At 36.6% G+C, this 23,572-nt stretch overlaps 1 protein-coding gene across 2 annotated transcripts in view; it reads right to left on the minus strand.

Annotated features, from left to right (window-relative positions):
- The window catches only part of ZFYVE9 (zinc finger FYVE-type containing 9), a 185,438-nt gene that overhangs the window by 115,300 nt on the left and 46,566 nt on the right, over positions 1–23,572 (minus strand). For both annotated transcript variants that reach the window (XM_082834095.1, XM_082834094.1), the window contains exons 2-4: positions 18,014–18,119; positions 6,026–6,131; positions 418–2,519 (exon numbers count right to left, since the gene is read on the minus strand). In XM_082834095.1, the coding sequence (XP_082690221.1) occupies positions 418–2,519; positions 6,026–6,095 (2,172 nt within the window). In that variant the 5' untranslated portion in view covers positions 6,096–6,131; positions 18,014–18,119. The remainder of the gene's footprint in view (positions 1–417; positions 2,520–6,025; positions 6,132–18,013; positions 18,120–23,572) is intronic.

Below are 23,572 nucleotides of genomic sequence, written 5' to 3' on the forward strand. Positions count from 1 at the left end.
GGCAAAAATCCTATAGCAAAAACTGGGATGGATTCTAAGTATAATATCCAATTACTCAAGAATTAAAAAATATGAAGTCAATCACAAACATTTCTTAAATCAAAAGAATAACTTCCTTATTTCAAGCTATTCCATTAACCAAGTATCAATACAGTAACCAAAGTTACTACTTCCTCAGTTCTCATCTATTCATGAAAACTGATTCAGCTTAAATCTTCAGAAAAAAAAAATTATATAAACACTAAGAATCAGTGAGGTGATTTTTCATTTGGAAATTTACTAGAATTGCATGCTCAAAAACTATTTATGATGTCATCTCAAGGAGATGTATGTTCACCTTATATTACCTTTATTAATTTCTAATTGAGCATTACAAAATGCACACGCCAGATTCCTGAGCTGATACACCCAACTTACCTTCCCACATGCTCTGCAATGATGCCTCCTTTTGGTGAATGTAAACCTGGCTTCACATTTCATGCAATTTGGAGCCTGAGAATCTGGTACCCATACTGGAGCCACTTCACCCAGAGTGGTAAATGGCTTTCTAGCAGAAATTCCAAACTGACCAGCTCTGAGATCATTATCTGGGCTTTCTGGAGGTAATGCAACGCACTGTCTACTGGATATCCCAGACTCATAACTTTCTAAATGTTCCCCATTTGTATCAGCGATAGAAATATTTCCCAAAGAGGCATTGCATACATTGGTTGCTGAGTTTTCCCCTAATTTTGCTTTCCCAAGAACATCATTTTTGTTTTTAATATTATTTCCATTGTTTGCAGGAAGGTCATTTTGTAAATGGTCTGATAATGGCTTTGGAATTTGAAGTTTAAGATTAGAAGGTTGCTTGGGTCTTGCACCACCAAAAGGAACACTGATAGATTGCAGGTTTGCTACTATCTTGGGTGAAGATTGCCCAAGCACTGATGGAACCTGGCTACAGAAATTGTGTAAGTAATTTTTCTTCATTAGGTCACCAGTGCTGTTTAAAAGTAGTCCACTCCCTTCTGTGGCTTCATTTCCTCTCTGTTCATAAATATTTGAGTAGCATTCTGACTTGCTCTCCTCTATTTCCTTTTCTTCTGTTACTGAATCTTCTTTGGAAGGTAAAGTCTTTGGAACAAAACAAACAACTGGGCTCTGCATTCCATAGGAATCACAACAGTTAGATAGTGAATTTGCTGCTGGTGTATCCATAACAGTGGAGAAATCGCATCCTTCACTTTCATTCATGCAAGTTTGTTTTAAATCTAGACCTGCTTCTGCCATTCTATCACACTCTCCTCCACTATCATCGTAAGTATCTTCAGGCTGATTCATGTGCAGAAACTTCTCATTTTCTTTATTTACTTGGCTGTCATTCATCTTGTTTGGTTTAGTCAATTTCCAATTAATCATCTCCTGAGATTCAGAGAAATGCTCGGTCATATTAAGAAGTTCTGTAGTGCCAAGAATTTCTTCATGTTTACAGCCTTCATTTTCATCAGCTCTAACTTCACCAGGCACAAGGCAATCTGAAAACTGTTCACCATTATCATCCCTGCCAGACCCATTAGGCATGTCAGCTTTGAGAAGCAAAGGTAAACCAGACTGGATGGATTCTTCAGTTGTTCTTTCCTCTGCTGGCTCTTTTTTCATCAAAATTCCCTCACTCAAGTGGGAAAAGGAGTTTGGACTCCCTAGATCTGTCCTAGGAGAGCTGGTTTTGCCAGTGAGAACGTCATCTGGTGTAGAGTCCTCTTGCTTTACAGCAGGACCTTCATCTGTTCCCTGGGATGAGATTACTGAATCTGGTGTTAAACTTGTAATCACAGACATGGTGGGGTCTCTATCTATATTTTCATCATCCTGTAACTGTGAAGGGGTACAGACAATGGCTAGATTATCAGATGAAGTAGTACATATGTATTTAACAGAATCCCCCTCTGCATTTGGTCTACTCAATGGATCCATTTGTTTCTCTGAGTTCATATCTTTTTCAGTGGACCCATTTACACTTAAACTAAATTGATCAGTTTGTCTGTTTTCGTTATCCAGTGAACAGCTAAAAGCATCCATGAGGGATTGACTATTATAATTATTACAATCCTGCAAATCGCTTTGTAATGTCCTTTTATCACAGTTATGCATGACGGCTACAACAAGAACGCTCTTCTCATCTGGCAGACAAGGAAGGTTTCCACATTTCTTCTCTCCCACTTCGACAGTACTGCATTGATCATCTTGATTACAGTTCCTCTTAATTAACTGGTCTTCTGCAACCGCATTTTCATCAATCCACATTGTGTTGGTCTCTGGATTCAGACTACAGTCCTGTCCATTAGCACAATGGTCCTCTCCCTCTGTGTTAAGAGGAGCTGAATGAGCCAGGGAGAAGACTTTCAGCTGTGGCTGTGACTCAGAAACTGTAGGTTCATTCACACTGGCCAATGCAGGGTTAAATGACAGTCGGGGAGAAGGGGGCTCTAGAATCTTATTCCACCTTGTATCCAATAAAATAGGAGAAACGGTTTCATCTGAAAAAATAAATAATTATAATAAGTCTGCTGGTAACACTGATAAGGCTAGGACTAAGTTAATCAACTACATTTGCAAATATGCCCTGAAATTAAAATATTCCTAGGATATGTGAAAACAGAATATTCCTAGGGTATGAAGTTTCTAATTTCTAGCTAAGGATAAGAAAATACATTTAAGACTGTTCCCTGTATTATATATCACCAAATGGTAATATCTCAGAACATTCCAAACAACAAAAGAATTCTACTTCAATCTAGTTGGCATAATTAAAGTGGCCCCCAGGCTGTACTTTGGGGCTGGGGAGGGGAGGGCAATAATGGGGAAGGCCTTGGACTGGCCCAGCACAACATGGGGTAGGGGGCTAATCTAAGGTGGAAGAAAAATCAGAACAGTGATGAGGATACAGTAATTGAGTGGGAAGGAAAACAAAGGAATTTTCTGTGGAGATGGCATGCTCTGTAATCTACATCATGACTGAGATGTGGTTACATGGATATATCTCTTGGTCAAAACTGTACAGTTAAGATCTACACAGTTCAATGTATAAATTTTATCTTCAAAAAATTGTAAAAAATAACAATGAAGCAGGGAGGAGCAAATGAAGATATATAAATGAAAAATGGCAGCATGTCAATCACTGCTGAAGTTGGGTAATGGGTACACTAGAGTTTATTACACTCTTCTATTTACTGTGTATATATTTGAAATTTGCCCACAATAATAAGCTAAAAAGTTTGTTACAGCATGTGAAATTCTGCTTATAACCATGTCACAATATATTATTATTTAGGTTCATATTTACACTATTATCTGAGGAAATTTGGCAGAAAGTATCATTTGCCATATTAAAACAACCTTCTTATATTCTACCAATAAGCATAATCTCATTTAATGTTTCTGTTTATTTTTTAATAGATCATAACTATGATGGCATTTTCCCAAGTTATTGTGCTATGTGTCTAATTAGAGAAATAAGAAATTATGCACTTATTGCTTTTCCTGTTTTCCTACAGTAAATATGATAATCACAGCCCTGAAGTTATACAGACATGCTTTCCTCTCATAAATCTTTAATGCTCCCTTAGCACCTTGTTCATATCTCTATTAAAGCATTTATTACACTGCATTGCAATGGTTTATTTACCTGACTTTTTCAGGCAGAAACCACTTATTTCCATCAATGTAAATCCTTGCTTTGCACAGCGCCTGATATGTAGTAGGTAGCATATATTTATTGTAGCACCATAAATATACGCTATGTGAGTATCTACCACTGTAAAAGCATTGGGTGGACTTTGAGATTAAATGATAGCTCCAAGAAGTATATAATCTAGTTGGAAAAATAAGAAATAGATACAATACACATGAATCGCTAACTAGCAGTACAGAATAACATAAGTATTCAAAAACTATTATGTAGTAGCAGAAAATAAATTGAGAGGACAAAGGTATTTTACAGGCTGAGGCAGCAAGCTTGAATTCATGGAAGCAGGAGGAAATGGGCTGGGCTTCAAGGACAATTTTACAAAAAGTTTGGAAAACAGGGCATTCGTAAGAGGGGAACAAGTAAAAGTACAGCCCCAAACACAACAATCTGAGAAAGCAATTAAGTAAATCAGTTTGGGTTGAAAAAAGAATTAGTGTAAGAAAGTAGTGAAAAGAAGCTAGAAAGGTCAGATTGTAAAGGCTATAAAAAATCAGATTGCGTGAAGAATGGGCTTAATATGCTCTGAGTGTTAAATGTTAAATCCTGAGTTTACCAAATTTGGGCTAGCAGAGACTCGAGATTTGGTAACATGTATTTCCTTTAAAAAAAGAAATCGTTATTTCCAAGCTGGTTCACAGAAATAAAAAAGAAACACTGCCTCTTATAAGAATATTTAATAATATTCAAACAGAAATGATCATGTATTAAAATTTTCATTATTTAACCACCAACTGGGTATAATGTTAATTATCTAATGTCATCACAGTTTGTGTGTGGTACATTTTTCATTTAAAGGAGGAAATTAATATGAAATGAGAAAACACTTTAAAAAATATATATTTGGAAAGGTACCAGGCTAGAGGTGGTAGTTTTAATGCAACTGGTACTGAGATGTTTAACAAATAGTTGAAAACAAATGAAGAGCATAGTTACAAACAAGCTGGCTTCTGAAATTATTCTCCTTCGAAAGGAGTTATTTTGGTAAGCAAATGCTATATTTCAAACTAAAATGACAATTTTACTGACTCAACAAAAATGTACTGCAAATCAACTATATATAAAATACCCTACTAGAATCTACAGAAGTCACAAAGAGACTGATGTAAAGAACAAATAATTTTATTAATGAGAGTCAATGGTATTCTAGAAGAATAGTATTCACAGGATTAGGTGTAGCATTTGTGTAGATGACAAATAACTGTGATAGGGCCAAACCAAAGAAGAGATTGAGAAAATACTTGTATAAATGACTGAAACTAAGAGGATAATATACCTTCCACCTTGGTATGTATAAAGCCCACCTAGATCCCATAAAATCCAAAAAGATTCGGTTTCACGTTTACATGAATCAGGAGTTAGGCTAGGGTCACGGGTTAGCTTTGGGTCATCAATGGTAAAATGTAAGAGCAGGCCATTCCAGGTATCTTTCTTCTCCCTTCTTACCCCCATGAGCACATATCTTTTTAATGCTTGCTCTAGCATAGGCCCAAAACAACAAAATCAAAACTAATCTCTCTTCCCAACTGCTATCAAAGAACAACCTGAATCACCAGATATAGTAAAGGTTTGGAGACTACTACTAAAATCATGGGCTTTAGATGGAAATATATCACTTTGTAAACTTGTTACATGCCATTTTCTGTTAGAAACCAAGAACACCAGGGAAGCAGGATAAATGAAAGACAGATATTTAATTATGGCTTACACATTCTAGTCATACTGAAAGGTGAATTTAAGGAAAATTCCCTAAATGAAGTGAATCTTTAGCAGACATTTTTAGACTGGGCCTTGAGAATATATAATTTAATTAACCATTTGGTAGATACTTAAAAATGTAAATCTTTTAAAATTAGGTTTAAAATGGATCTTGCTTTATTGGTCAATCAATATGAAAGAAGCTATTTTCTTAACTTGGGAAATACAATCACACATTCTAAAGCTTTTCCTGACCATAAATTGGATTCTAATCCTTCACTTATGAACAAACTAACTTGGGGAAGATGCTTAACCTTTCTGTGCCTCTATCTTCATCTGTAAAATGTAGGTAAGATTTACTTTCATGGGATTATTTTAAAGATTAAATGATATAATCCATGTGAATGATTTAGCATAGTATCTGGCACACAGTTAGTGCTAACAAAAATGTTAGTTCTTCCTCTGAATATTAATATATAATACTATCATTATTGAGGCATTGGACCTTCCTTTCTTTTTTTTAAGTACTGCATCCTCTTATAATCCCACATTTTCTATATCATAAATACATTCAAACAGAGTCACCAAGTAAATTCTCACCTTCGTTTTGTTCAAATTCATCTAACACCTTGTCCAGGTTGTAAGCTTCTGCTTGGAAGTAATTCTCCATCGGTGAGAAAACACCACTCAAGAGACTTGTTTAAATCTAGAAAATAGATCAAATTTGTATTACACTTTCAATTATTAAAATATTATTTATAGACATTACAACTGGTAAAACAGAAATACAAAGGATCTTAAGACTATGATGAACAATTACATGCTAATAAATTGGACAACCTAGAATAAATGGATAAATTCCTAGACACATACACCCTACCAACAATGAATCATAAAAAAAAAAGAAAATCTGAACAGACCAATTACTAATAAAGTGATTGGATCACTAATTAAAAAACATCCCATAATACACTCTCTGATGCCAAACTATACTACAAAACTACAGTATTCAAAATAGTATAGTACTCACACAAAAACAGACACATAGATCAATGGAAGAGAATAGAGAGCCCAGAAATAAATCCACACTTGTATGGGCAATTAATCTATGACAAAGGGAATGGGGCAAAGACAGCCTGTTCAATAAATGGTGTTGGGAAAACTGGACAGCTACATGCAAAAAAAAAAAAAAAAAAAATTAAACCGACTACTTTCTCACACCATATACAAAAATAAACTCAAAATGGATAAAAAGACTTGAATGTTAAGACCTGAAACCATAAAACTAGAAGAAAACATAGGCAATATGCTCTTTGACATCAGTCTTAGCAGTTTTTGGGGGGTATGTCTCTTCAGGCAAAGAGAAGCAAAAGTAAACAAATAGAACCACATCAAACTAAAAAGCTTTTGCCCAGCAAAGAAAACTATCAACAAAACCAAAAGGCTGCCTACTGAATGGGAGAAGATATTTGCAAATGATATATCCAACAAGGGATTAGTATCCAAAATATACAAAGAACTCATACAAGTTAACATCAAAAAAAGAAAAATTAAAAGTGGGCAGAGGATCTAAATAGACATTTTTCCAAAGAAGACATAAGATGGTCAACAGGCACATGAAAAGATGCTCAGCATCACCAATCATTGGGGAAATGTAAATCAAAACCATAAAGATATCATCACACCTGTCAGAATGGCTATCATCAAAAAGAAAACAAATAACAAGTGCTGGAGAGAATGCTGAGAAAAGAGAACCCTTGATGCACTACTGGTAAAAATGTAAATTGATTCAGCCACTACAGAAAACAGCATGAAGGTTCCTCAAAAAATTAAAAACATAACTACCATATAACCCAGCAATTCCATTTCTAGGTACGCAACCAAAGGAAAGAAAATCAATATCTGGAAGAGAGTCTGCACCTCCATGTTCACTGCAGCATTATTTACAACAGCTAAGACATGGAAACAACCAAAATACCCATCAAAAGATGAATGGATACAGAAAACGTGGTGTGTTTGTGCATGCCTGTGTGCGTGCATTAGTGTGTATAAGATAGAATATCATTCAGCCATTAAAAGGAAGGAAGTCCTGTCATTTTCAACACCATGGATGGACCTTGAGGGCATTATGCTAAGTGAAATAAGTCAGAGAAAGCAAATACCAGATGAACTCACTTATACGTGGATTCCAAAACAACCAAACTCACAGAAACAGAGAACAGATTCAGTGTTGCCAGAGGCAGGGTATAAGGGATGACGGAAACAGGTGAAGGTGGTCAAAAGTTACAAACTTCCAATTATAAGATAAATAAGTTCTAGGGATATAATGTACAGCATGGTAGGTATAGTTAACAATACTGCATCATATATCTGAAAGTAGCTAAGAGAGGTAATCTTAAAAGCTCTCATCAAAAGAAAAAAATGTATAACTATGTGAGGTGATGGATGTTAAGTAAACTTATTGTGGTAATCATTTCACAATATACACATATATTAAATCATTACATTGTGCAACTTAAACTAATACAATGTTATAAGATCTGACTTACATACATCATGGAATGATTACCACAATGAATTTTGTGAACATCCATCATCTCATATAGATACAAAATAAAAGAAAAAAATTTTATCCTTGTGTTGCAAACTCTTAGGATTTACTCACTTAACAACTTTCATATATAACATACAACAGCATTAATTATATTAATCGTGTTGTATATTACATCCCTAGTACTTATTTATCTTATAACTGGAAGTTTCTACCTTTTGACCACCTTCATCTAATTCTCCCTCCTCCCACCCTATGCCTCTGATAACCACAAATTTGGTGTCTTTTTCTGTTTGTTTTTTTGTTGTTTTCGAAGTATAACTGACCTACAATACTATGTTAGTTCCCAGTGTACAACGTAGCAATTTACTATCAATATTTCTATAAATTACAAAATGGTCACCATGGTCAACTTCTATTTATTAATTGGCTCCTGTTAGGTAATTTAAGTTTAGGTAGACAAGCAGGCTGCATAATCTATGAATGGTTTTTCTTAAATCTGTCTTTTGTGTCTAATGACTTACAGTTCAAAAAACTTTCATATACATGCCATTTTTTTAATAAAGACTGCATATTTAGATTGTCCAATGCAAAGAGATGAATAAAATTTCTCACAACACACAATCCAGCATATTTAATATACACCTACAATAGTTAGCATTTCATGGTCATTATATGTAAAATATTAGTAAACAAACAATCAGATCAACATATTTATAGTGCATCTACTGTATGCAGGGTACTGGGATCAACTGAAGTCTCAGATATCATCCCTAACATCAAGAATCTTAACATTTACTTAATGGTAAACAATGCTAAATAAGAAAATTTAAATAATAATAAATGATTTTAATAACACAGCACAAGAGACACAGGTACTATGTGATTAATCTGTCAGATAAAATTAACAGATAAGTGTACCTGAATAAGTACTGTAAAAGTTCAAGAAATGGGAACTTCCCTGGTGGTCCAGTGGCTAAGACTCCACACTCCCAATGCAGGGGGCCCGGGTTCGATCCTCGGTCAGGGAACTAGATCCCACATGCCTCAACTAAGAGTCTGCATGCCACAGCTAAAGATCCCTCGTGCCACAACTAAGACCCATGCAGCCAAATAAATAAATAAAATAAATATTTTAAAAGTTCAAGAAATGGACCAGATCACGAGTCTGGATGGTCAAGAAAGGCATTATTTATGGATTTGAGCTGAGTCTGGAAGGACAGATAAAATTTTAACAGATACCCCAGAGAGGAAGATGCAGAAGTGAAATTTCAAACAGGGAGAGACATGCAAGGAGTGATCTAGTAATGGGCAATTATTGAGGGATCAGTGAAATTGGAGCAAGGATTTATTTACATGGGTAACAGCAGGACACAGCTGGAAACACAGACAGGCATCATATTATGGAAGCCCTGGAATGCCAGTCTGAGAAAGATATTGTTTATACTTTAAGCAATGGGAAGTACTATAGCATAATGGATAAGAACATGAACTCTAGGACTCAACTGTCCAAGTTCTAATCCTAGTTCCTAACTCACTTACTAACTATATGACTTTGGGGAAGTTAAATCAATTTACGTGAGACTTAATTTTCATCTATAAAACTGAGTAATAATAGTACATACCAAAAGATTAAATAAATAAATTGACATAGGTAACACATTTAAAACACTGCCTGGTACATGATAAGTGCTTCATAAGCAATTATTTAAGTTTTTAAGCCTTGGAGTTGATCATTTTATTATAAAATAAATAACCTAACAACAGTGATTACACAGGCTAGTTTTCAGCCCCATCCTCCCTTCCACTAATATTTATTGAGCACCTATTATGTGTAGACACTATGCTTGGTGCTGGAACACTACTTGAATATACATTTCTTCAATGTACCATGCCCTTTTCCTCTTCAAGACCTTTTATCTGTCTCCCCCTCCTTGCCAAAATAACTCTGCATCTTTTAGCTCTTAGCTCAAAAAAAAGACAAGAAGTCTTCCCTGAACCCCTAAAAAAAGTGATCTCCCCTTATATCTCTCACAGCACCTCCACTTTTCCTTTTATAATAATTATCACAATCTATAAACATATATTGGTGTGATTATTTGATTAATGTCAATCTCTCCCACCAGACTGTAGACACCACAAAGACACCCACTAGACTGTGTTCACCATGTGATTCCCACAGAACCTGATGTGGTACCTATTCAATAAACACCTGTGGAATGAATAAATGAACAGTATAAACAGTTAGTGTTTATACTCTGTTTACACTCAAGAAGTTGTGTTAAACTTCAATTATAATTATTGATTATGATTGATAATTATTGATTGATTATGATTGATAATTATTGATTATCTAAAACAGATGCTTTTAGGTAAACTGTTAGTGGGGAAGAAAATATTCACAATGCCTCAAAATATCATTTCACAGATGACTTATTAATTCCAAAGGAGAAAATGTATGTTTACAGTGAAGAGATGCAGTAATCACTACCTTAATCAAATGATCAAGCTTAGCATCACTAACAGTTTAACAAGCTAACAATATGTATCTCCTGATGTGATGCAATAAATTTAAAACATCACCCACAGTTATTCTTCTCCAAACTGTTTAATCTGAATTGAATCACGAACAATTACAAATCTAGAATGTGAGGCATTCTGTAAGACAGCTGTCCTGGACTCTTCAAAAAATTCGGTGTTATGAAAAACAAGATCATTCTGAATTGAGAGAGACTAAAGAGATTAAACAACCAAATGCTATGCATAAACACTAACTGGATCCTAGATCAAGAAAAATACACAAATAGGGACTCCCTGGCGGCGCAGTGGTTAAGAGTCCGCCTGCCAATGCAGGGGACACGGGTTTGAGCCCTGGTCCAGGAGGACCCCACATGCCACGGAGCAACTAAGCCCATGCGCCACAACTACTGAGCCTGTGCTCTAGAGCCCGCAAGACACAACTGCTGAGCCCGCGCACCTAGAGTGCGTGCTCCACAACAAGAGAAGCCACCACAATGAGAAGCCTGTGCACCACAATGAAGAGTTGTCCCTGCTCGCTGCAACTAGAGAAAGGCCGAGCGCCACCAACTAGAGAAAGCCCAAGTGCAGCAATGAAGACCCAGCGCAGCCAAAAATAAATTAATTTTAAAAAAAAGAAAATACACAAATACCCATACACAGCAAAAAAAAAAAAAAGACATTTAAGGAATAATCAGGGGAATTTGGACTATACATTAGCATTACATTGAATTAATAATCATTTTTTTGGATGTGATAATGGTATTTAAATTTTGTATGCGAATGTCCTTACTCATAGGAGATGCCTGCTGAACTATTTAGGGAAGAAGTGTTATGTTATCCGTAACTAACTTTCAAATAATAACTTTCAAATAATTCAGGAAAAAAGTATGTGAGTGTGAGTGAGTGGCAAGGGTGGAGGAGGTGAGGAGAGAGGTGCTCAAGAAAGAGACAAAATGGTAAAAATTGATGAATCTGGTGAAGGATATATGGGTCTTCACTGTACTATTCTTTCAACTTTTCTATAGGCTTGAAATTTTTTAAAAGAAAAGGTAAAAAGTGTACTGAGCTTGTGGTGGGAAGCATTCCTTCCCACTTTGAATACAGAAATTCTAGACAAAATAGATTATTTTTAAAGAGTTTATACAGTGAAATTCAAAAACAAGAAAGAGAAATATGCCATTAACCAAGAAGAAGTCAAGCCACAGCGATGAGTGAGAACTGAAGTGTGGCAGTTCACAGAGGTTACAGAACTAGACAGCAACCTTCAGACCTGGGATTTGAAAGCTAGCAGGTAGGATGGGAAGTATGTGCTATAAACTTCTAGAAGTTTCTGTATTACAGAAGGCCAGACTGGGCTCTCTGCATAAAGCCAGGAGCTGGAGAAAAAACTGCCCCAAGTGGCCCCAAGACTCAGCAATGGTGCAGGATGGAATAGTGCGTCAATAAAATCAACTTTCAGAAATCAGAATTCCTAGCCTGTTCCTCCCTCAGGATTGGTAATGAAACTAAGTCTTCCCATTCATGAACATAACATGGTTTATCGCCTCTTCCTCACCTCTCCTCTTCCTGTGACTTGCAGTAATGTTTTTAATTTTAAGAAGTCATTAAATATGGGACAGTGGGGAGAGAAGAATGCATGTGACTGTAAAGGAGTAGCACAGGGGATATATCTGTGGTGATAGAATCGTGCTGTATCTTAAATTGTAATGGTGGTTACATAAATCTACCTGTGATAAATGGGAGAGAACTACATACACTCGTGAATATGCTCACAGCAGCATTATTCATAACAGCTAAAAGGTAGAAACAACCCAAATATCTATCAACTGATGAATGGACAAATAAAATATTAATTTCCTGGGTTTTATATTTTCTCGAGTTATGTAAGCTGTAACGAATAAGAAAAACTGTGTAAACGAAACTTTCTACAGTATTTTTGCAACTTCCTGTGAGTCTATATTTACTTCAAAATAAAAAGTTGAAAAAATTAAAATAAAAGGGAAAAATTATTAAAAATTCAATAAACAGGGAGCAGATGAAGAGGGCATCTGTGTTAAGGGGGGAGTCAGAGCCCAAGTGTGGTGAAGCAGATGTCCTTGCACACGGGTGGCCCGGCATAATGTGTCAGAGCCCCAGGGGGAAGGAAACTGCCTACACAGGACAGCCCAGTGTGGGGTGTTAGAGGTAAGGAAGACATCCACATGAAGGGGATGGTCTGGCAGACAGAGAACACAAGTGGGTAAGGCGGCTTCATATGCAGGAGGGGTGAGCAGGAGATATAAGAGGGCAGTCCAGGGTGGCGGGTCAAGAGCCTGAGCAGGATTAGAAGGACCAAGGGGAGAAGAGAGTGATAGGACACGGGTTACATGTAGAAAGATGGATCAAGTAAGTGACTACATGAAGGGCAATGGGAGCAAGGTTTCTCACTGTTGGAGAAGGGGTTAAAATGCAGAAAAAGAGAAAACTGGAAAGAACCCTGCAGTGTTGGTTTGGAATCTGGGGTATCAGTTTGAACTCATGGACTTCAATAAACATACTTATAGCAATAAACATAGTTTTGTGTTCAATGAACATAGCAATAAACATAGATGTAAAAGTGTGTGTGTATGTGTACACATATATTCTCTAGTGCTATACACAAAGAATCTTGGAGCAGCAAATCCTCAGCTCAATTCCATGTAGCAATGAGCATACCTAGCACCAGATTTGATTTATAAATATTGTTATTCACTAAAAGGAACAAGGGCTCCATGGAAAAATGGCTGATTCCAAAGCTGGAGTAGAAAAATACAAGAACTTTTGATGAGGATGGAGGGAAACATGAACCATCGCACATTGCTGGGAAGAAAGTAAAATGGTGTGGCAACCCTGGAAAACAGTTTGGCAGTTCCTCAAAAAGTTAAGAAAAGTTACCACATGGCATAGCTATTCCACTCCTAGGCTTATACCCAAGAGAAATGAAAACATATATTCACACAAAAACTTATCCGTGAATGCTCATAGCAGCATTATTCATAACACCAAGAAATGAAAACGACACAAAGATCTATCAACTGATAAATGGATAAATAAAATGTGGCATTATACATTGACAAAATATAATATTATATGATAATTAAAATACTGCTGTATGCTACATCATGGATGAATCTTGAAAATATGGTAACTGAAAGAAGCAGACACAAAAAGCTACAGATTACATGATTCCATTTATATGAAATGTCCAAAACAGGCACAGAAACAGAAAGTAAATTAGTGGGTTGCCAGCAGCTGGGAGGAACTGGAGGGAAATGGGGAGTAACTGCTAACAGATGAAAGATTTCTCTTTGGGGTAAAAAATGTTCTGGAATTAGACAGTGGTGATGATTACAAGACTCTATAAATATATAAAAACCACTGAACTATACACTTTAAAAGGGTGAATTTTATGGTATGGTGTGTGAATTACATTTCAATTAAAAAAAAAAAGGAAGCGTCCAAGAATGATGGGGACATGTCAAAAGGACAAAGAAACCAGCTTGAAGGAGCTTCCACAGACCAAATCAGAGACAATTTGAGCATCGAAATAAATAATGGTAGCAACAGATTATAACCCACTGGATAAAACAGAAAGCCATAAGTCTTTACAACATAAATGAATGAATTCCAAGTGTGATGAGGAATGGGATATTTAAATAGTTTCAAAGTTCCTCTCCACAAAAATACTTACTAATTACAAAAAAAGAGTAACTTCAGAGGCAAATCCTGGCAGATGCCACCTTACACAAGTGATCAAAGTGAACACCATCAGTAATAGGACAAACAAAAATCCATGCTCCCTGACAGATTGCAATGAAGAGGACACAGCAATGCCCATACTAGGGGAGACTGTGGGAGGACTGGGGGGCGGCGGGGACAGGAGGTGTACAGAAACTCCCTGTACTTTTTGCTCAATTTTTCTCTGAACCTAAAACTGCTCTAAAAAAAATAAAGTCTATTGAAGAGAGAGAGATCAAGATGGTAGAGTAGGAGAACAGTGGAACTTTCCTCCCCACACAAACACATCAAAAATACATCTGCATGTGGAATAATTCTCACTGAAAACTAACAGGAGACTGGCAGAAAGACCTTTATACAACCAAGGCTGTAAGAAAGATCCACGTGGAATCAGGCAGGAAGGGAAGAAAAGTGATCAGGTTGGGACCTATGCCCCTGGGAGGGGACTCAGAAGAGGAGGGGGATTTCATGGGTGGAGAACCTCCCTGGGGAGTGAGTGGTTTGAGCCACATATTGGGAGCCCCAGCCCTGGGGTCCAACACCAGGAAGACAAGTCCCCTTAGCTGGTTGGAGGGCTGGTGGGACTAACAGGAGGACTGTGGGAAGCCCAAGATGAGCGTACACACCCTTGTTTACTCCCAAAACAGAGTGGGTAGGGTAGATTGAAACTGCATGGAACACTGGCTGGTCTCCCAACTAAATGCAACATGTGATTGTAAACTCGGTGCTCTTGACATAAAGGACATTATTTGTACATCTGGCAAAACTTGAATAAGGTCTGATAATTAGATGGTGGTAATGCATCAATGCTCATTCCCTGATTTGATGGCTGTATTGTGGTCATGTAGGCGAATGTCCTTTTTTGTAGGATACACAGTTTCAAAGGTGGTAGGGGATGCAGCTAGCAACTTACTCTCAAATGGTTCAGAGAAAAAAGACCTCTGTACTATACTTGCAAACTGTCTATAAACTTGAGATAGTTTTTTAAAAAAACATTAAATGCACAAAAACTATCATATTTTTAATTTCCAGGGCACTTTCTCTTTCTGATCCTTTTTATGACATCTTGAGCTTATTTCATGGATATAATTTTTTTCTTACCATTCTAATTACCTATAATTTAGTCTGTTTTTTTTTCTTTTTCCCCAAACCTCCTTCTGTTTTCAATATTATTTCCTCCAAGTTCCTGTTTTGTGTTTTGATCTCTGTCTTCACACTGGACGCTTTCCCCAAATGCCTAACATTGAACAAATGAAGTACTAAAAGCCAACTGGAAGCTCTGCATGTGTGGCGTCTCAACTGGGAGGCTTCAACTGCATGGTGATTGGGTGGGAACACAGCTATTTCATTGGGAGACCTCCGAATGTCAGTATATGTAGGTCTTTTCTTTGGACTCCAGAAAAGTGTCTTATAATCTCCTGTAAGGGGGTGTAGAGATGTAACACCAGAGATGTAATCACCGTCTGAAAGAAGAGTAGAGGAAGGGGTGAGGGGAAGGATCTCACTTTAATATATAGGATTTCCCCTTATCCTCCTGCTTTTACTTTGCTGCCTCATCCCTTGGTATCTGTTATGTCTAATGTCCCCAAGTGTTGATCCTCTTAAGTTTCATTTTCCAAGAAAAACCTGTGGTCTCCCAAGGACATGGGAGAGGAGCAGTCTTCTCACTGTAAAAGTTGGACCGCTCCAAGAATTTTTTTTTTCTTAATTTACTCATTTGGTTGCACTGGATCTTAGTTGCAGCAGGCAGGCTCCTTAGTTGCAGCTTGCAGGCTTCTTAGTGGTGGCTCGCCGGCTCCTTAGTTGCAGCACGTGGGTTCCTTAGTTGTGGCATGCGAACTCTTAGTTGCAGCATGCATGCAGGATCTAGTTCCCTGAACAGGGATTGAACCCAGCCCCCCTGCATTGGGAGCACAGAGTCTTATCCACTGTGCCACCAGGGAAGTTCCCTCTCTGAAGATTTAAATCTTATGTCAGGATTCTTTACCTGCCTTAGAGAAGCATGCAATTCTTATTCAAAATAGAAGTCACTAAATATCATATATATACCGTTGACCCTTGAACAACATGGGTTTGAACTGCATGGGTCTATCTATATATGGATTTTTTCCATAGTAAATATTACAGTACTACATGATGCACAGCTGGTTGAATCTATGGATGCAGAACCTCAGATATGGAAGAACCACGTATATGGAGGGCTGATTATAAGTGATATGCAGATTTTCCACTGCACAGAGTAGTCAGTGCCCCTAACCTGCACGTTGTTCAAGGGTCAATGGTACATCTCAAAGAGGAATATAATTGCTTAATTCAATACAGTTTCTTCCTGAGAATCTCTTCTTTTTTATTCTACTGACCAGAGTCCTTTTAGACACTGTCTTGAATCTCAGTCTTAAGGGTGTGACTTTTACAGCACTTATCTGATTGTTCCTTGTATATCTCCTTCACTGTTACTTCCTCTTTATACCATATACTACTTACAATGAACATGTGTGCATTCATACATAAAACATTATTGAGCAACTACTATGTACCACGTACTGTCTTAGTCATTACTTTACAATGACAACTAAGACAATGTCTTTGACCTAAAGGTGCCCAATGTTTCATAGAAGATGGATGAGTAAACTTAAAATATGAAACACTGTGGTATGTACTAAATGATATATGCACTGGGTACTACGGAGCCAAAGAAGAAGTAAATCCAAATCAGACTGAGGCAGGAGTATATTATTTGGGGTAGGGTGGGCTACTGTAACAAATACTCCAATAATTATTATTTATTATTACTGATATTCTCTGCAGTGGGTTGAAAACTTCCTAAAGAGGAGATGCCTGAAGAATAAGATTTTGCCAGATGAAGGCAGACAAAGGCACTCCCTCTCACACTCACATGTGAGAAAGCTAGGGGATGAGAAATACCTTGCCAACTGCAAGCCCAGAAGTTCTGGTGAGGAAGGTACCATGGCTAAGTGCTTAGGAACTCAGTCTCTTGCCACACACTGTAAGACCCAGGCCTCTATCCTCGAAGTTTACGTGGAAAATCAGAGAACTCAGCAGAGCATGCAACACTCCATGAGTGAATGGCATAATCAGTTTCTGAAACCAATCTCACTCACACACCCTCCCCTCCCACCACCATTTTCTACCCCTTAAATAATCATAATACTTGAAAGAAAGCAAAGAAGATTCCTAGTCAGGAAAAAGTCAATGATTAAGGAGTCTTGCTCTACAAGAATTAATAAAATACTTCCAATTTTCTGCTGGAAATGACTGCTCATCACAACTAGTCTAAACATACAAAATAAAATAACATAATTGAATCTGTATTTCTGATTCCTCACTCTAAAATAAGATTTCACTGCTTAGCTCTTGCGTGATTGACTAAGAAATATTAATGACATTAATTGGGTAAATATACCACTATTTTCTCCTAACAATATTGCTCAAGTCCATGTTCTTTTTCATGCTGAAATTACCTTTCTATGCTCAAGGTAGAAGCTGACTCTAAAAGGGAGAAGCCAAGTACTAGTAGAGAAATTAGCATTTTGACATAAGTCAACAGGAATTTTAAAATATCCTTTTTTTCTGGACTTAAGTCAAATCTTTTTCTAAAAAAAAACAATATTCCTGATTTAATAAGGAACAATGTTATAAATGAAGCAAGCGGCATATATATACGTGACCATTATTTTCTATAGATCTGTTTTCTCAAGTTCAATCTCTCTTAAGAGAAACAAGATCATTGGTTTTCTTACCTTTTTTCCCTTACACACGTGATAAGGAACAGACTTCTCTGTGCTTACTCATGATGCTTGCTGCACCACCAGCCAGTCCTGCTGTTTCAGTATGCTCTGTTTGATGCTAAAGAAAAAACACATTGCTCATTACATTTCCTAAAGCAATAAGCCCTGATGTTCTTCGTATCAACCTATCATAGCCAGACAAATAAAAGCTATGGGACTTAAACAATAAATTACAATTATACCTTCAGATTGAAAGACCTGGCCAGCATGGAATGCAGTAGCAAACACATTATATTGTCTAAGAAGGCCCAAATTTAAACATTTCAATGAACAGTTAAGAATTTCTGCACAGTTCTTATTTTCAATGAGTAATACAAAGTGAAAGATCAAAGGCAGAGGCACTTTCTATCCAATGACTCTGTTAATTCATAAAAATACTACTTATTTATATTTCAATAGGCCCTCCAAGAATCCAAAGCTAACAAAATTGCTGCTTCACAAGAATGGCCTCTGTTAGTGTGATTTTTTTTTTTCTACACATACAGAATTCTTAAATTGAGATTCAAAAGATTCCTGCTGGGACTTTTTATTGCCAAACAACTGTTTTTCCTCCAAATGGAGTCCCTTATGATTTCAGCCCTCCTCCACTGCTTAGAAGCAATGGATTAGCAGTTGAAACTAATCAGAATAAAACTAAGTATCTCATATTATCTGTATAAAGTATCTAACCTACAATCACAGCATTTTCAAAACAGGAGAGTATCTCAGACATGATCTAATAAACATCACTTAATTTTTTTTTAAAGATTTGGTTTTTGATATGGACCATTTTTAAAGTCTTTATTGAATTTGTTACAATATTGCTTCTGCTTAATGTTTCAGTTTTTTTTGGCCTGGGATCTTAGCTCCCAGACCAGGGATTGAACCTGCACCACCTGCATTGGAAGGCAAAGTCCTAACCACTGGACCACCAGGGAAATCCAAACATCACTTAATTTTAAAGATAAACTGAGGCACTAAAAAAATATGTTTCCTGACATTATTACAAATGTAATTCTATCTGATGTGAAAATGATGTGCTTATTAATAAGCAAGTATTCTAAAAGGCTGGAAATTCAAGTTTTCAGAGAACAATAAAAAATATGGAATGGAAATCACTGATGAAAGATTTTCCTGTCTTGAGAACCTGAAAAAATATGTACATGCTATACACTCTAAATGAGAAGTGCTGTTGATGCTAAGAAACAGACTTAACATCTATCAAATAAAGGACTAAATCATATCAGAAGTATGAAAGGGCTGTATGGGATAGAAATTCCAAGGTCAAAATGAGAATGAGGTCAAAGTAATACCTCTCATACCTAGCCAATTAAAGAGTTTTATAAACAAGTAAAATAAACCCTATAAATTCAAATTCAAATTCTGAGTATGTGTGTCTATTTTAACGTGTGAGGCAAGTCCAATAATATTATGTAACTGTCTCAAAAATCATAGGTCTTCCTTCTGGAATTAGATCCCTTTGACCTTCTAGCCTCAGCTGGGAAAGTCTCAAACCTGGTTAACTCCAACTGTCTACCTACTCCATACATTCCCCTAAGCAGCTTAAATGTGGCTAAAGGAGAATCATAAAAGACGGTGACTCCTCTCAACTTCACATTTATGACCTCACACTACATTTTCCTTAGTTAATCTACTTTCAACCCTGTACCTCATCTTCACCTTCTGATATGCCTGGAATCCCTCAATTCAAAGCTTTCATAATCCATTTCTACCAGAAAATAACCCTCTAGTCTCCTGCAGGACAATGAGGAAAGTCACTTGACGACAAAAGATAAGGTAGAATACCTGCAAAATTAAACCACTCGTAGCAAACAATCTCCGTTTTCAACACCCCACCTCAACTAAGACTTTAGAGATCCCTAGAGCCTCCACATCACAAGACTCTCTAAGGTTCTGTGGGGGGTAAAGACTTCCTTCTCATCACGTCTCCCTCTGCAGGCAAGCACTTTACAGCTTCTTTGTTCTAAAACCTTTCTTTACTTTTTCCCTTTTTTATAGCTTATTTTTAAAATTTTTTAATTAAAAAAATGTTATACAATTTTTAAAACTTACTTTCCATTTACAGTTATTACAAACTATCGGCTGTATTCCCTACGTTGTACAATACATCCTTGAGCCTACCTTACATCCAACAGTATGTACCTCCCACTCCCTGACCCCTACAGTTCCCCTGTCTCTCTCTCCACTGGTAACCACAAGTTTGTTCTCTATATCTGGGAATCTGCTTCTTTTTCGTTATATTTGCTAGTTTGCTGTATTTCTGAGATTCCACATATAAGTGATATCATATAATATCTGTATTTCTCTGTCTGACTTATTTCACTTAGCATAACGCCCTCCAAGTCCATCCACGCTGCTGTAAATGGCAAAATTTCATTCTTTTTAATGGCTGAGTAGTGTAGTATTCCATTGTATGTCTATACCACATCTTCTTTATGTATTCATCTATTGCTGGACACTTAGGTTGCTTCCATACCTTGGCAATTATAAATAACACTGCTGTGAACACTGAGGAGCATGTATCTTTTCAAATTAGTGTTTTTGGCTTTTTCAGATATATAACTAGGAGAACTGCTGAGTCATACGGAAGTTTTATTTTTAGTTCTTTGAGAAATCTCCATGCTGTTTTCCACAGTGGCTGCACCAATTTACATTCCCACCAACAGTGTAGGAGGGTTCCTTTTTCTCTACACCCTCTCCAACACATATTATTTGTGTTCTTTTCAATGATAGCCATTCTGACAAGTGTGAGGTGGTATCACATTATAGTTTCAATTTGCATTTCTCTGATGATTAGTGATGCTGAGAATCTTTTCATGTGCCTGTTGGCCATCTGTATTTCCACTTTGGAAAATGTCTGTTCAATTCTTCTGCCCATTTTTTAATCAGGTTGTTTGTCTTTCTGCTGTTGAGTTGTATGAGCTGTTTATATTTCTCCCATTCAGTAGGCTGTCTTTTCATTTTGTTGGTGGTTTCCCTTGCTGTGCCAAAGCTTTCAAGTTTAATTAGATCCCATTTGTTTACTTTTGTTTCCTTTACTTGAGGAGACATCCAAAAAAAATATTGCTGTGATTTATGTCCAAAGAGTGTTCTGCCTATGTTTTTCTCTAGGAGTTATATAGTAACCAGTCTTGCATTTAGGTCTTTAATCCATTTTAAGTTTATTTTTGTATATGGTGTTAGTGAATGTTCTAATTTCATTATTTTACATGTAGCTGTCCAGTATTCCCAGCACCATTTATTGAAGAGACTGCCTTTTCCACTGTACATTCTTGCCTCCTCTGTCATAGATTAACTGACCGTAACTGCATGGGTTTATTTCTGGGCTATCCATCTTGTTCCACTGATCTATAGGTCTGTTTTTGTGCCAGTGCCTACTGTTTTGATTACTGTAGCTTTGTAGAATATAGTCTGAAGTCAGGGAGGCTGATTCCTCCAGCTTCATTCTTCTTTCTCAAGATTGTTTGACTATTTCAAGAAGTATTCTTTTGTGTTTCCATACAAATTTTAAAATTATTTGTTTTACTTCTGTGAAAAATGCCATTGGTATTTTGATAGGGATTGCACTGAACCTGTAGATTGCCTTGGGTGGTATGATCATTGTAACGATATTGATTCTTCCAATCCCAGAACACAATATATCTTTCCATCTGTTTATGCTGTCTTCAATTTCTTTCATCAGCACCGTAATAGTTTTTGGAGTACAGGTCTTTTGCCTCCCTTAGGGAGGTTTATTCCTAGGTATTTTATTCTCTTTGATGTGATGATAAATGGGATTGTTTCCTTAATTTTTCTTTCTGCTATTTCGCTGTTAGTGTATAGAAATGCATCAGATTTCTGTGTATTAATTTTGCATCCTGCAACTTTACTGAATTCGTTCATCAACTCTAGTAGTTTTCTGGTGGTGTTTTTAGGATTTTCTATGTATAGTATCATGTCATCTGAAAACAGTGGCAGTTTTATGTCTTTCTTTCCATTTTCTATTCCTTTTACTTCTTTTTCTTCTCTGATTGCTGTGGGTAGGACTTCCAAAACTATGTTGAATAAGAGTGGCGAGACTGGGCATCCTCATCTTGTTTCTGATCTTAGAGGAGATGCTTTCAGCTTTTCACCATTCAGTATAATGTTAGCTGTGGGTTTGTCATATATTGACTTATTATGTTGAAATATGTTCCCTCTGTGCCTGTTTCTGGAGAGTTTTTACCACAAATGAATGTTGAATTTTATCAAAAGTTTTTTCTGTGTCTACTGAAATGATTATATGCTTTTTATTCTTCAATTTGTTAATGTGTTGTATTACACCAAGTGATTTTCAGATATTAAAAAATCCTTGCATCATTAGGATAAATCCCACTTGATCATGGTGTATGATCCTTTTAATGTATTGTTGGATTTGGTTTGCCTGCATTTTGTTGAGGATTTTTGCATCTATGTTCATCATAGTGATATTGGCCTGTAATTTTCTTTTTTTCTTATATCTTTGTCTGGTTTTGGTATCAGGGTGATGGTAAACTCACAGAATGAGTTTGCAAGGGTTCCTTCCTCTGCACTTTTTTGGAATAGTTTCAGAAGGAGAGATGTCAACTCTTCTCTAAATGTTTGGTAGAATTCACCTGTGAAGCCATCTGGTTCTGGACTTTTGTTTGTTGGGAGTTTTAAAATTACTGATCCAATTTCAGTACTGGCAATTGGTCTGTTCATATTTTCTATTTCTTCCTGGTTCAGCCTTGGGCGATTGTACCTTTCTAAGAATTTGTCCATTTCTTCTAGGTTGTCCACTTTATTGGCATATAGTTGTTCATAGTAGTCTCTTATGATCCTTTGTATTTCTGTGGTGTCGGTTGTAACTTCTCCTTTTTCATTTCTGATTTTATTGATTTGGGCCCTCTCCCTTTTTTTTCTTGCTGCGTCTGGCTAAAGGTTTATCAATTCTGTTTATCTTTTCAAAGAACCAGCTTTTAGTTTCAGTGATCTTTTCTAGTGTTTTCTTAGTCTCTATTTCATTTATTTCTGTTCTGATCTTGATGATTTCTTTCATTCTACTAACTTCAGGTTCTGTTTATTCTTCTTTCTCTAGTTGCTTTAGGTGTAATGTTATGTCGTTTATTTGAGATTTTTTTCTTGTTTCCTGAGGTAAGCTTGTGTAACTATAAACTTCCTTCTTAGAACTGCTTTTGCTGCATCCCATAGGTTTTGGATCACTGTGTTTTCATCTGTCCCTAGGTATTTTTTGATTTCCTCTTTGATTTCTTCAGTGATCCACTGGTTGTTTAGTAGCATATTGTTCAGCCGCCATGTGTTTGTGTTTTTTACAGTTTTTTTCTTGTAGTTGATTTCTAGTCTCAGAGCACTCTTGTCAGAAGAGGTGCTTGATATGATTTCAATTTCCTTAAATTGACCAAGGTTTATTTTATGGTCTGGCATGTGATCTATCCTGCAGAATGTTCCATGTGCACTTGAAAAGAATGTGTATTCTGCTGCTTTCAGATGGAATCCTCTATACATATCAAT

The sequence above is a fragment of the Leucopleurus acutus genome, assembly GCF_964270905.1.
Source record: "Leucopleurus acutus genome assembly, chromosome: 2".
NCBI lineage: Eukaryota > Metazoa > Chordata > Mammalia > Artiodactyla > Delphinidae > Leucopleurus > Leucopleurus acutus.